The 14,186-nt window shown below is 41.7% G+C and overlaps 1 protein-coding gene and 1 long non-coding RNA gene across 2 annotated transcripts in view; one reads left to right on the top strand and one right to left on the bottom strand.

Annotated features, from left to right (window-relative positions):
* The window catches only part of PDCD1 (programmed cell death 1), a 102,664-nt gene that overhangs the window by 26,100 nt on the left and 62,378 nt on the right, over positions 1-14,186 (bottom strand). The window contains exon 4 of the mRNA XM_069727071.1: positions 5,686-5,720. Within this exon, the coding sequence (XP_069583172.1) occupies positions 5,686-5,720 (35 nt within the window). The remainder of the gene's footprint in view (positions 1-5,685; positions 5,721-14,186) is intronic.
* LOC138638082 (uncharacterized) lies at positions 4,133-9,030 on the top strand. Its single transcript, XR_011312449.1, has 3 exons — positions 4,133-5,237; positions 7,645-7,795; positions 8,273-9,030. It is a non-coding gene; the product is annotated as an uncharacterized lncRNA (long non-coding RNA).

Genomic DNA, 14,186 nt, shown 5'->3' with positions numbered 1-14,186 from the left:
TTTTTATGATTGGCAGCCGTCACACACTGAAAGACCCTTTTTATTGCAAAAAATATTTTTTGCAATACCACATTTTGAGAGCTATAATTTTTCCATATTTTGGTCCACAGAGTCATGTGAGGTCTTGTTTTTTGCGGGACGAGTTGACGTTTTTATTGAAAACATTTTTGGGCACGTGACATTTTTTGATCGCTTTTTATTCCGATTTTTGTGAGGAAGAATGACCAAAAGCCAGCTATTCATGAATTTCTATTGGGGGAGGCGTTTATACTGTTCCGCGTTTGGTAAAATTGATAAATCAGTTTTATTCTTCGGGTCAGTGCGATTACAGCGATACCTCATTTATATCATTTTTTTATGGTTTGGCGCTTTTATACGATAAAAACTATTTTACAGAAAAAATTTTCTTACGGTGTTTACTGAAGGGGTTAACTAGTGGGACAGTTTTATAGGTCGGGTCGTTACGGACGCGGCGATACTAAATATGTGTACTTTTATTGGTTTTTTTTTTTTTTATTTAGATGAAGAAATGTATTTATGGGAATAATATTTTTTTTTTTTTTCATTATTTTGGAATATTTTTTTTTATTTTTTTTACACATTTGGAAAATTTTTTTTTTACTTTTTTATTTTGTCCCGGGGGGGACATCACAGATCAGTGATCTGACAGTTTGCACAGCACTCTGTCAGATCACTGATCTGACATGCAGCGCTGCAGGCTTCACAGTGCCTGCTCTGAGCAGGCTCTGTGAAGCCACCTCCCTCCCTGCAGGACCCGGATCCGCGGCCATCTTGGATCCGGGGCTGGAGGGAGCAGGGAGGGAGGTGAGACCCTCGCAGCAATGCGATCACATCGCGTTGCTCCGGGGGTCTCAGGGAAGCCCACAGGGAGCCCCCTCCCTGCGCGGTGCTTCCCTGCACCGCCGGCACATCGCGATCATCTTTGATCGCGGTGTGCCAGGGGTTAATGTGCCGGGGGCGGTCCGTGACCGCTCCTGGCACATAGTGCCGGATGTCAGCTGCGATAAGCAGCTGACACCCGGCCGCGATCGGCCGCGCTCCCCCCGTGAGCGCGGCCGATCGGCTATGACGTACTATCCCGTCCAGGGTCAGATAAGCCCAGGACACCTCGACGGGATAGTACGTCTAAGGTCACAGAGGGGTTAAGCCATGCCTTCATCACTACGAAGTGAAAGAGAGGTTCTCTGATTGCATCCAGGAGCCTGACATCATTCCCACTCCCTACGGTGATGACTTAGGGAGAACAGTGTTTCACACAACAAAAGATGACAACAAAGTCGCCTTATCCATAGAAGACAAGGAGTTTCTTAAAATCATGGACAGTGGATTCTTCAAAAATGAATCTGACCGCTGGGTTGCTCCCTTACCCTTCAAGGCTTCAAGGACCAGGCTTCCTAACAACAAAGAACAGGCCTTATCTAGATTCATCTCACTGCAGAGAACATTAAGGAACGAGCCTGAAATGAAAGAACATTTCATAGCTTTTATGGACAAGATATTTCGCAATGATCACGCAGAGCCAGCTCCACCATTGCAAGCTGATGAAGAATGCTGGTATCTACCTTCCTTTGGAGTGTATCATCCAAGAAAGCCGAAACAAATCAGGGTGGTGTTCGATTCAAGCGCCAAACATGACGGCGTATCTCTGAATGACGTTCTCCTCACTGGTCCGAACCTGACTAACAACCTGGTTGGAGTGCTCATGAGATTCAGAAAGGAACCGGTCGCCATTACCGCCGACATCGAACAAATGTTCCATTGTTTCATCGTGCAACAAGATCACAGAAATTATCTCCGTTTTCTATGGCACCGAGACAACGACACCAACAAGGAAATGATCGAATACCGCATGAAGGTGCACGTTTTCGGAAACAGTCCTTCTCCTGCAGTCGCTACCTACGGCCTACGTAGGACCGCCTCCGATGGTGCAGCAGAGTTCGGGAAGGATGCCCAACAGTTCGTTGAAAAGGACTTCTACGTGGACGACGGTCTTAAATCCCTGCCCACGGCGGAAGAAGCCACAGATCTGCTCAAACGGACACAAGGTATGCTTTCTAAAGCTCATTTAAGATTGCATAAAATTGCCTCCAATAGTGCTCTTGTCATGAAGGCCTTTCACCCTAATGATCATGCCGCAGAATTTAGGGACTTGAACCTAGGCTCAGACAATCCACTAGTACAGAGAAGTCTAGGCCTGAGGTGGAACTTGCTAAATGACTCCTTCAGCTTTCAGGTTAGTGGTGCAGAAAAACCATTTACTAAGCGTGGGGTTCTGTCAGTGGTGAACAGTCTATATGATCCACTTGGGTTTGTCGCACCCCTGACTATACAAGGCAAGCTCCTGCTGAGACAACTCTCAGAGTACATTAAGGACTGGGATATACCACTCCCTGCAGACAAACAACTAAAGTGGAAGTCATGGAGAGAATCTCTTTGCGCCTTGGATAAGATCCACATACCACGTTGTTACACTCCGGCATCCCTAACTACAAGTCGAAGGAAGGAGATTCATGTATTCGCTGATGCCTCCACTGAAGCTATTGCCGCTGTCACTTACTTGAAGGTTGTAGACTCTAATAATGAAGCCCATGTTGGATTTCTGTTTGGAAAGGCTAAACTGGCTCCTAAACCCGAGCACACCATACCCAGACTCGAGCTCTGTGGGGCTGTACTAGCCATAGAGATTGCAGACTTCATACAGAGCGAACTAGCTATTCACGTGGATGACACAAAATTCTACACAGACAGTAAGGTAGTTCTGGGCTACATATACAACCAGACGAAACGCTTCTACGTCTATGTCAGTAACCGAGTGGAAAGGATCAGGAAATCCTCCAAACCCCAGCAATGGCAGAACGTCCCATCCCATCTTAACCCTGCGGACCTTGCAACTAGACCAGTGTCTATTGGTGCCTTCGCAAGCTCTTCTTGGTTGACCGGACCGGAGTTCCTTCACGAACAGTGCAAAGAGACTGCCGTTGAAGACAGCTTCAGCCTTGAGGATCCAGATGTCGACCCAGAGATCCGTCCTGATGTCAGCACCTTCATCACCAAATTCAAGGAGAAGGTTGGCTTGGACTGTCAGCGTTTTGATCGCATCTCAAGATGGATGAGGCTGGTTCGTGCCATTGCAAGGTTAGTACACATTGTACAATGCTATCGCAATAAGGACAGTAACACTGATTGTCATGGTTGGCATATCTGCCATAAGCCTCTCTCTGCAGAAGACATTGCTCTGAGTGAACTCATTGTGATACGCAATGTGCAGCAGAATGTTTTTCACAAGGAACTGGAATGTATACGTAAAAAACAAGACGTTCCTAAAAACAGCCCCATTGTCAACTTAAACCCAGTAATAGACGAAAGGTGTTTATTGAGAGTTGGTGGTCGTTTAAACAAAGCTAAATTGGATGAGGCAGAAAAGAATCCTCTAATTATTCCTGGTCATCACCATATCACCACTCTACTTATTCGACATTACCATGAAAAAATCAAACATCAAGGCAGACACTTCACTGAAGGTGCTTTATGAGCTGCAGGCCTCTGGATTGTGGGAGCAAAGAGACCGGTTTCCCATTTAATTCATCATTGTGTTCAGTGTCGTAAGACAAGAGGAAAACTGCAACAACAACAGATGTCTGATTTGCCTGCTGATAGGACAAGCACAGAGCCCCCATTTACCTATGTTGGCTTGGACGTTTTTGGCCCATGGGCAGTCGCTGCACGTCGGACCAGAGGCGGGCATGCGGAAAGTAAACGTTGGGCAGTGTTGTTCACGTGCATGAGTGTACGAGCAGTACACATAGAAGTGATAGAGTCCATGGATTCCTCCAGTTTCATTAATGCCCTAAGACGATTCTTCTCCATCAGAGGACCAGTAAAACAACTAAGATCTGATTGTGGAACAAACTTTGTAGGTGCCTGTCGAGAACTACAACTGAATTCAACACCAGTCCAGAACTTCTTAACAACCAATGGCTGTTCCTGGGTCTTTAATCCTCCTCATGCTTCCCATATGGGCGGATCATGGGAAAGAATGATAGGCATTACTCGTCGGATACTGGAATCTATGCTGATGGACTCAAATCTTTCAAGACTCACTTACGAGACCTTGACCACTTTCTTAGCAGAAGTCTCTGCTATAGTAAACTCAAGACCTCTTGTACCCATATCTACGGATCCAGAATCTCCTACAATTCTCACTCCGGCAACTCTCCTCACCCAGAAACTTGGAACTGTTCCTAACCCGCCTGAAGACTCTGTGTCTGGTAACAAATATCAGAGACGGTGGAAATATGTGCAACATCTGGCTAATTGTTTCTGGAATAGATGGAAGAGGGAGTACCTGACACTTCTCCAAAAACGAAGAAAATGGCAACACGTAAAGCCAAATTTACAAGTAGGAGATATTATCCTCATGAAAGACCAGAAGGAGGAAAGAAGCACATGGCCTATGGGACTTATATCTAAAACCTTTCCAAGTGACGATGGCAAGGTATGCAAGGTAGAAGTGACAGTTACTAAGCAAGGTGACCCCAAAACTTTCATTAGGCCTATATCAGAGATTATTTTACTCATACCGGTTGAGGATTGATTATCCATCCAATCAGTAGGAACTCTTTCAAGGAACTTCAACCTTTGGATTACAAATGGGTTGGAGACAGTTTGGCCTAGCGCGGCTTCTCCAATCCGAAGATGGGTTATCCTTTGGATTACTTCAAGAAATCATTCTAGACTTGTTATTCAATATGTTATTGTTGCATTGCATGCGTTGTTTTTATCTTACAGGTTGAGGTATCCCTCCATGCACTTCTGGTGAACACTCCCAATTCGAGACTTATGGTATAGTGAAATCCAAGGATTTCAGACGGGGAGTGTGCTGCTCAGTTTATTATGATAGACTTTCAGCCATACATGGACATTATGTAGTGCTAATAAGCCTGGTTCTATCATTTGTTATACTTTGCTGCCATCTACTGGCCGTTTGCTATATCACTGTAATATTTGTTATGGAATTCTCCCACAACACCTTTCTGTCTTTAGCTCCTCCTATCTTTTTCCTTCTCTTCCTGTTTTGTACTCCGTGCCATCTTGGATCCCACATGTGCTGCAGAGCTGGAGAAAGGATTCTCTTGTTACCTCTAACCTGAAGCTTCTATTATCTCTGTCTGGTGATTCTGTAACAGCTCTAACCTACAGTCCTCACTCTCACCAAGGTACTGTAAATAAACCTGTTGAATGTATCACTGCATCATCTTTCCGGATCACCACGCGCAGCTGATAGAGACTGGCGGCACAGGTTGGCGAGTAACGCTACCTGCCATTGTTTATATAGCGATTTGTGATCACATCCCTCAGACACATCTCATCCACGTATATCGGTGGCAGAATAATAGGAATGAGGACAAGTCATCTAATAAAGTGATTTTAAAAATGTTATAACTTCCATATTGGCCATAATTATAAGATAAAATGTTTAGTTACACTTTAACATTGGTTTACTTGACAAGTGCCAATTGATTGGTTACATCATTAATGACTATGTACAGCTATTTCAAAGTGTTAACAGTTATTAATGAAAAATGGTCCTTTTTTCAGGGTTTCAAGAGAAAATATATTTCCATATTTTTCTAAAGAGATAAGATATTACATAATAATACTCACCGGGTCCTGTTGCTGAGGCTGTGGAATTCTGTTTCCTAAAATGTAAGAAGGAAAAAAAGCAATAATTAATTTAATATGGTATTATAATTATGCCTTTAGCTTCTGTGCATATGAAAAATTAATTATCACTGTGCTCATCTGACCTTAACCCCATAGAGAATCTATGAGGTATTGTCAAGAAGAAGATGAGACACCAGACACCACAATGCAGACGAGCTGAAAGCTGCTATCAAAGCAACCTGGGCTTCCATAACACCTCAGCAGTGCCACACGTTGATCACCTCCATGTCACACCGCATTGATGCAGTAATTGATGCCACAGGAGCCCTGACCAAGTATTGAGTGCATTTACTGAACATACATTTCAGTAGGCCAACATTTCAGAATTTAAAATCATTTTTCAAGCTGGTGTTATAAAGTATTCTAATTTACTGAGATAACGACTTTTGGGTTTTCATTGGCTGTAAGCCATAATCATCAACATGAACAGAAATAAACATTTGAAATAGATCACTCTGTTTGTTATGACTCTATCTAATATATGAGTTGCACTTTTTGTATTGAAGAACTGAAATAAGTTAACTTTTTGATGATATTCTAATTTTGTAAGATGCTTCTGTATGTGGTATCCCACAAAGTGGCCATTTCTATGGGATACTGGATATATAGTGTGTTTTCATATAAATGCTGTGAATTTTTTATATGGACTGTGCATTTTAAATACATTGTGAGACCTGCTGACAGGCAGCATCAAAAGGGGTTAATCTTGTTCTCACAGGCTTGATCAGGTGACCCAGCTCTGTTTTAGCTTTGTGCACACGTTGCGGATTTACCTGCGGATCCACAGCGTTTTTTGACGCCTCTCCATTATTCACCGGGCTTAATGTCACCTTACAATAGTAAGGTGTCATAACCCCTTATTACCCCATATCCCACCGCTACACGGGAGTGGGAAGAGAGAGGCTAAGTGCCAGAATAGGCGCATCTTATAATGGTCCACTGGCCCCCTGGATCCTTCAGCTTATCGGTTCATAGGTTGGTATGCGTCCTTATTAGGGATATCTTGCCCCTATGACTTAGGCTTATCTCCCCACTATATATGGGAGTTGTGGGTCATTATGTATATGTTTTAGACCCCCCATGAGCCGTTAGGTAAGAGGTTACTGCCATATATATGTCTTTATATTTATCTTGGGCATATTGATAAGCTGTATAGTCATTGTCTGTATATATACATGTACGTTATGTATCCAGGTGGTTGACAGTGGCGTAGTGATTTTAATTGTTTTTATTTTTTATAAACACTGCAATAAAGTTTGTTTTGTATGTTTATATACTGGGTGGTGTGCAATTTGTAGCAGCGTCCTTTTTCTCTTTATTCTTGTCTATTTTGAATGGAGCATCTTATGGGGCCCATCATGAACTTTATGGAGCATTGTATGGGGCTCCTGATTCAATATGGATATTCAAAAATACTTAACCTACTGATGTCTCAATTAATTTTACTTTTATTGGTATCTATTTTTATTTTTGAAATTTACCAGTAGCTGCTGCAGTTCCCACCCTAGGCTTATACTCGAGTCATTAAGGTTTCCCAGTTTTATGTGGCAAAATTAGGGGAGTCGGCTTATACTCGGGTTGGCTTATACTCACTCGAGTATATACGGTATATATATTTTTAAGATTATTTTGTTTTTTGATATAGTATCTAGTGGCATTATTGTATTCACTGTAGGTTAGTGATTATCCAGCAATATGGGATGCCGCAGATGAGTCCTATAAAGACAAATATTACTGCAACATTTGCTGGACAAAAATATTTAGGGACCTATATCCCGAATGGGATTCCTGTACAAATGCCAGGCAATTGGAAATTGGTAATTATAATGTTATTTAACAATTAATATTATACTTTCTTCAAAAATTACTAAGATTGATAATTTTTTAAATATTTTTTAGAGAGAGATATTAAACAGAGGTGGCGGTCGGTGAGGGACCGGTTCACTAAATTTGTGAACACTTGTGATAGAAGTGGCTCCTATCCCGTTCGGAAAATGTTTCCATTTTATGAGGAATTGCAGTTTCTGATCACAAACAGGACATTGTGGAGGTAATTTGTAAACCAAAAATAGAGAGATCTTTAATTAACGATATATGTAGCCTCTATGCTTCCAAGTGGCATAGCACAGTTGGCTGTGTATTGAATGCTGCATACAGCAGCAGCGTTCAATACGCAGCATCCAGATGTTATAGCATAGTGGAGGGGATTTTCAGAAATCCCGTCTCCACTATGCTTCCAAAGATGGAGGTGTCAGACCTACGTCACCGGACATGCGTTGCATCTTTTGACACCACAGCATGTCTATTTATCTTGCGTTGGAGCTTTGACTCCACAAGATAACTATCACAGTGTATTGATAGCATGTGGTGAGAATGCATGTGTTAACTGAAAACATGCATTATCACCACACAAACAAAAAAGGGGGCTGCGCTTTAGGCGGAGCGGCCTTTTTGCTGCGTCCAAAGCATTGCTCCTCCGCAGCATTGTAAAAATACCGTAATAATTTGTTTTCTTTTTTTCACACAGGACTGAAGGGAACATTTCTCCTCCTGAGCCTCCTGCAGGTGATGAATCCGAAGATGGAGCAGGCAATTCCTCTGGAGCTGGTGGCACCAGTTCTCCATCTGTTGCAACAGCTTCTACTGGTGCAACATCTTCAGAAACTGCTGCAGGCACATCTGCTTCAGCAGCTGTTGGAGCATCTGGTTCCGCAGAAGCTGTTGTAACGGAGAGGAGAGAAAGAGCTGCCTATCCGGTGGCAGGAGAGCTGAGCAAAAAAAAAAAAAAAAAGAAAAAAAATGATAACACTGTTAAAATAGCAAATAAGACTCTGGATTTGATAAAAAATCAACTACAGAGGATCATTTTGACTTCTTTGCCCTGACAATTGCAAGGAAGGCTCGCTCACTGCCACCGGATAGGCAGTCAATTTTTATGACTATGGTGCAGATGTTACTGACAGCTTTGGCGGACCCTGCTCCAATTTTGCCGTATGAAGACGTATTGATGGGGGTTTTTGGACTTTTTCGTCTAAGATCAAAACCCCAAGTACGAGAACCCCAACAAAGAGAAGCTGACTACCCATACAGCAGACCAGCCACCACTTTTTGTCATAATTCTGAGGCAGGGAACACATAAAGGCTGGGACCCTCACCAACTGCCACTTTCCCTACTGATCCTGCTACCTCCTATGGGTATTGCCTGGACTATCAGTACTTGCATTAATGTGCAATTTTGTTGGAAAATATTTCCAGTTTGCCAGCCCGAGTTGGACATTGCCACCAAAAGGCCCACTTCAGCACCAAGAGAGCAATAAACTTTGTTGACAACTGGCTAATGTTTTGTTAAGTTGTCCAAAAATGTATTTCTTTGGGCAAAAGTTTATGTTTTCATATTGAAAAAATAATGATAATGTTTGTCATGAGTTCTTTATTAGTTTTAAAATAAAGTTATATTTAAAAATGTCATTTTTGTTTTTTATATACTTTAGCATAAGGGAACTAGACAAGACCTCTATGTATTACTGTGTCATGGGTATATGAGCGATGGACTATGGGATAGAAGATATGTATGATGGTATATGGGCACTGGACTATAGGATGGAGGATATGTATGATGGTATATGGGCACGGGACTATGGGAAGGAGAAGAATCATGATAATTTGTTTCAACAAACACCACTTAGTAAATAGAAAACTATCCACATGAAATTAACAATACATATTTTTATTACATACAAATCCAGATGAAATAATAAAAAAAAAAAAAACGTAACACACAATTGATCTTGGCTTCTTCAAACAGAATTTGATAGTGATCTTGGCTTCTTCTCACACATTTTGATACCATCACAAAGGGTACTGGATCTGTGGAACCCTGCAAAGGTCGTGGGGCTGGAAGCGTTCCGCAATCTCGAAGAATTTGCAGACCGATCTGTGATGTTCGCAACACCCGAGAGTCTCCAGTACTGCCATAGGCACCAACATCAATGGCAACAAATTTGTAATGGGCATCAGCCACTGCAATCAGACCAAAGAAAAATACTTCTTATAATTAAAGAAGCATGATCCTGATCGTGGTGGCTGATAAACCCTTACATGTTTACCATCGACTGCACCTATGCAGTTTGGGACATTGGCCACAGACTGAAAGCCTGCTGCAATCTGCAGCCAAGTCTCCTCGGTTGGGGAAGGCATCAAAATGGGCTGCAACTTCTGCCAGATCACGTTACATGTGCACCTCACAATTTTTGAGATGGTGGATTTACCAACTCTAAATTGGAGGTGCAGGGATGTATAGCTCTCTCGTGTGGCCAAAAATCTGCAAAGAAAAAGAAAAGATTATTAGAAATGTCTCACAAAAAGGTAAGGAAACCTGTCAGCAGTTATGGGCAATATAATATGTGGCCACCACCTTTCAGATCTTATCTAAAGCATTCTATAATGTTGGCCATAGCACCTCGGTCCAACACAAAGGGTATAAAGAAAAAATAAACCAAAAATAAAAAAATAAGACACAACTGCGTGGGGCGGTCACGTCAGATGGGACTTGCAGGTCCGTGTTTTTCCACTCCAATCTTTTGGCAACGCCTCCGCCCTCCAGCTTGCTTCAAAGCTCTATTGCTCAGCCATACTTATCTGGCCTGTTGAGGGCAGAACTAATTCCTGCAGTGAGCAAGCGCAAGGAAAGGTCTGAGAGGCCCAGCACATGCACACCTCTGGACTTTGGTCTATCCTCATCAGGACAAAAAAGTACACCTGCGCAGTAGAGCAATGAAGCAAGCAGGAGAGTGGTATCGCAAGAAGGGAGGAGCCGGACCTGGACCTGCGACACCTATCGGATAAGATCACACGATAGCGCCCCACCCACGGGTATAATCCAAATTATGTGTCTAATTTTTCTTATCTATCTCCTCTGACCCACGGGCTTAATTATAGAATGCTGTAGATAAGCCCTGAAAGACAGTGGGCGCATCTTATAGCAGCCAAAAATGCTGACAGGTTACTGGCGTGTTTTAGCCCCTTAAGCCCCAAGGGTGGTTTGCATGTTAATGACCGGGCCAATTTTTACAATTCTGACCACTGTCCCTTTATGAGGTTATAACTCAGGATCAATGGATCCTGATGATTCTGACACGGTTTTCTCAGGAAATATTGTATTTCATGTTGTTGGTAAAATTTCTTTGCTATTACCTGCGTTTATTTGTGAAAAAAACTGAAATTTGGCCAAAATTTTGAAAATTTAGCAATTTTCCAAATTTGAATTTTTATGCCCTTAAATCACAGAGTTATGTCACACAAAATACTTAATAAGTAACATTTACCACATGTCTACTTTACATCAGCACAATTTTGGAACCAATTTTTTTTTTTTAGGGAGTTATAAGGGTTAAAAGTTGACCAGCAATTTCTCATTTTTACAAAACCATTTTTTTAGGGACCACATCACATTTTAAGTCATTGTGAGGGGTCTATATGATAGAAAATACCCAAGTGTGACACTATTCTAAAAACTGCACCCCTCAAGGTGCTCAAAACCACATTCAAAAAGTTTATTAACCCTTCAGGTGTTTCACAGGAATTTTTGGAATGTTTAAAAAAAAATGAACATTTAACTTTTTTTCACAACAAATTTACTTCAGCTCCAATTTGTTTTATTTTACCAAGGGTAACAGGAAAAATGGACCCCAAAAGTTGTTGTACAATTTGTCCTGAATACGCTGATACCCCATATGTGGGTGTAAACCACTGTTTGGGCGCATGGCAGAGCTCGGAATGGAAGGAGAGCCGTTTGACTTTTCAATGCAAAATTGACTGGAATTGAGATGGGACGCCATGTTGCGTTTGGAGAGCCCCTGATGTGCCTAAACGTTTAAACCCCCACAAGGTACACCATTTTGGAAAGTAGACCCCTAAGGAATTTATCTATATGTGTGGTGAGCACGTTGACCCACCAAGTGCTTCACAGAAGTTTATAATGCAGAGCCGTAAAAATAAAAAATCATATTTTTTCACAAAAATGATTTTTCGCCTCTAAGTATTTATTTTCACAAGGGTAAGAAAAAAAATTGGACCCCAATAGTTGTTGTACAATTTGTTCTGAGTATGCAGATAACTGATATGTGGGGGTAAACCACTGTTTGGGCGCACGGCAGAGCTCGGAAGGGTAGGCGCGCCATTTGACTTTTCAATGCAAAATTGACTGGAATTGAGATGGGATGCTATGTTGCGTTTGGAGAGCTCCTGATGTGCCTAAACATTGAAACCCCCACAAGTAACACCATTTGGAAAGTAGACCCACCTATCTAGATGTGATGTGAGAGCTTTGAACCCCCAAGTGATTCACTACAGTTTATAATGCAAAGCCGTGAAAATAAAAATTCTTTTTTTTTCACAAAAATTATTTTTTTACCCCCAGTTTTGTATTTTCCCAAGTGTAATAGGAGAAATTGGATCCCAAAAGTTGTTGTCCAATTTGTCCTGAGTACGCTCATATCCCATATGTGGGGGGGAAACACCGTTTGGGCGCAAGTCAGAGCTCGGAAGGGAAGGAGCGCCGTTTGGAATGCAGACTTAGATGGATTGGTCAGCAGGCATCACATTGCATTTGCAGAGCCCCTCATGTACCTAAACAGTAGAAACCCCCCACAAGTGACCCCATATTGGAAACTAGACACCCCAAGGAACTTATCTAGATGTGTTGTGAGAACTTTTACCCCCCAAGTGTTTCACTACAGTTTATAACGCAGAGCCGTGAAAATAAAAAATCATTTTTTCCCACAAAAAGGGTTTTTTTTGCCCCCCAAATTTTTATTTTCTCAAGGGAAACAAGAGAAACTCGACCCCAAAAGTTGTTGTCCAATTTGACCTGAGTACGCTGATACCCCATATGTTGGGGTAAACCCCTGTTTGGGCGCACGGGAGAGCTCGGAAGGGATGGGACACTGCAATTGAGATCGGATGCCATGTCGCGTTAGGAGAGCCCTTGATGTGCCTAAATAGTGGAAACCACCAATTCTAACTGAAACCCTAACCCAAACACACCCCTAACCCAAACACACCCCTAACCCTAATCCCAACTCTAACCATAACCCTAACCACACCCCTAACCCAAACATGCCCCTAACCCTAATCCCAACCACACCCCTAACCCCAACGCCCCTCAACCACACCCCTAAATCCAACACAACCCTAACACTAATCCCAACCATAACCATAACCACACCCCTATCCCTGACACACCCCTAACCCTAATCCCAACCATAAATGTAATCCAAACCCTAACCCTAACTTTAGCCCCAACCCTAACTTTAGCCCCAACCCTAACCCTATCTTTAGCCCCAACCCTAACCCTAGCCCCAACCCTAATCCCAGCCCTAGCCCTAACCCCAACCCTAACCCTAGCCCCAACCCTAGCCCCAACCCTAACCCTAGCCCCAACCCTAACCCTAGCCCCAACCCTAGCCCCAACCCTAGCCCTAACCCTAACCCTAATTAGAAAATGGAAAAAAATACATTTTTTTAATTTTATTATTTTTCCCTAACTAAGGGGGTGATGAAGGGGGGTTTGATTTACTTATATAGCAGGGTTTTTAGCGGATTTTTGTGATTGGCAGCTGTCACACACTAAAAGATGCTTTTTATTGCAAAAAATAGTTTTTGTGTCATCACACTTTGAGAGCTATAATTTTTCCATATTTTGGTCCACAGAGTCATGTGAGGTCTTGTTTTTTGCAGGACAAGTTGACGTTTTTATTGGTATTATTTTCGGACAAGTAACATTTTTTGATCGCTTTTTATTCTGATTTTTGTGAGGCAGAATGACCAAAACCAGCTATTCATGAATTTCTTTTGGGGGGGGGGGAAGCGTTTATACCATTCCACGTTTGGTAAAATTGATAAAACAGTTTTATTCTTCAGGTCAGTACAATTACCTCATTTATATCTTTTTTCATGTTTTGGCGCTTTTATATGAGTCCTATCTCTAAACAGCTTTTATATGAGAAAAACTATTTTATAGAAAAAATAATTATTTTTGCATCACTTTATTCTGAGGACTATAACTTTTTATTTTTTCGCTGATGATGCTGTGCGTTGGGTCGCTTTTTGCTGGACATAATGCTGTTTTCAGCGGTACCATGGTTATATATATCCGTATTTTTGATTGCGTGTTATTCCACTTTTTGTTCGGCGGTATGATAATAAAGCGTTGTTTTTTTCCTCATTTTTTTTTTCTTTTATAGTGTTCACTGAAGGGGTTAAATAGTGGGACAGTTTTATAGGTCAGGTCGTTATGGACACGGCGACACTAAATATGTGCACTTTTATAGTTTTTTTTTTATTTTATTTAGATAAAGAAATCTATTTATGGGAACAATATTTTTTTTTCTTTATTTAGGTTTTTTTTTTCTACAATATGTGAATTTTTTTTTTTTTTTACT

This window comes from Ranitomeya imitator, chromosome 5 (assembly GCF_032444005.1).
Source record: "Ranitomeya imitator isolate aRanImi1 chromosome 5, aRanImi1.pri, whole genome shotgun sequence".
Taxonomy (NCBI): Eukaryota; Metazoa; Chordata; class Amphibia; order Anura; family Dendrobatidae; genus Ranitomeya; species Ranitomeya imitator.
This window is presented reverse-complemented; position numbering and strand designations above follow the sequence as displayed.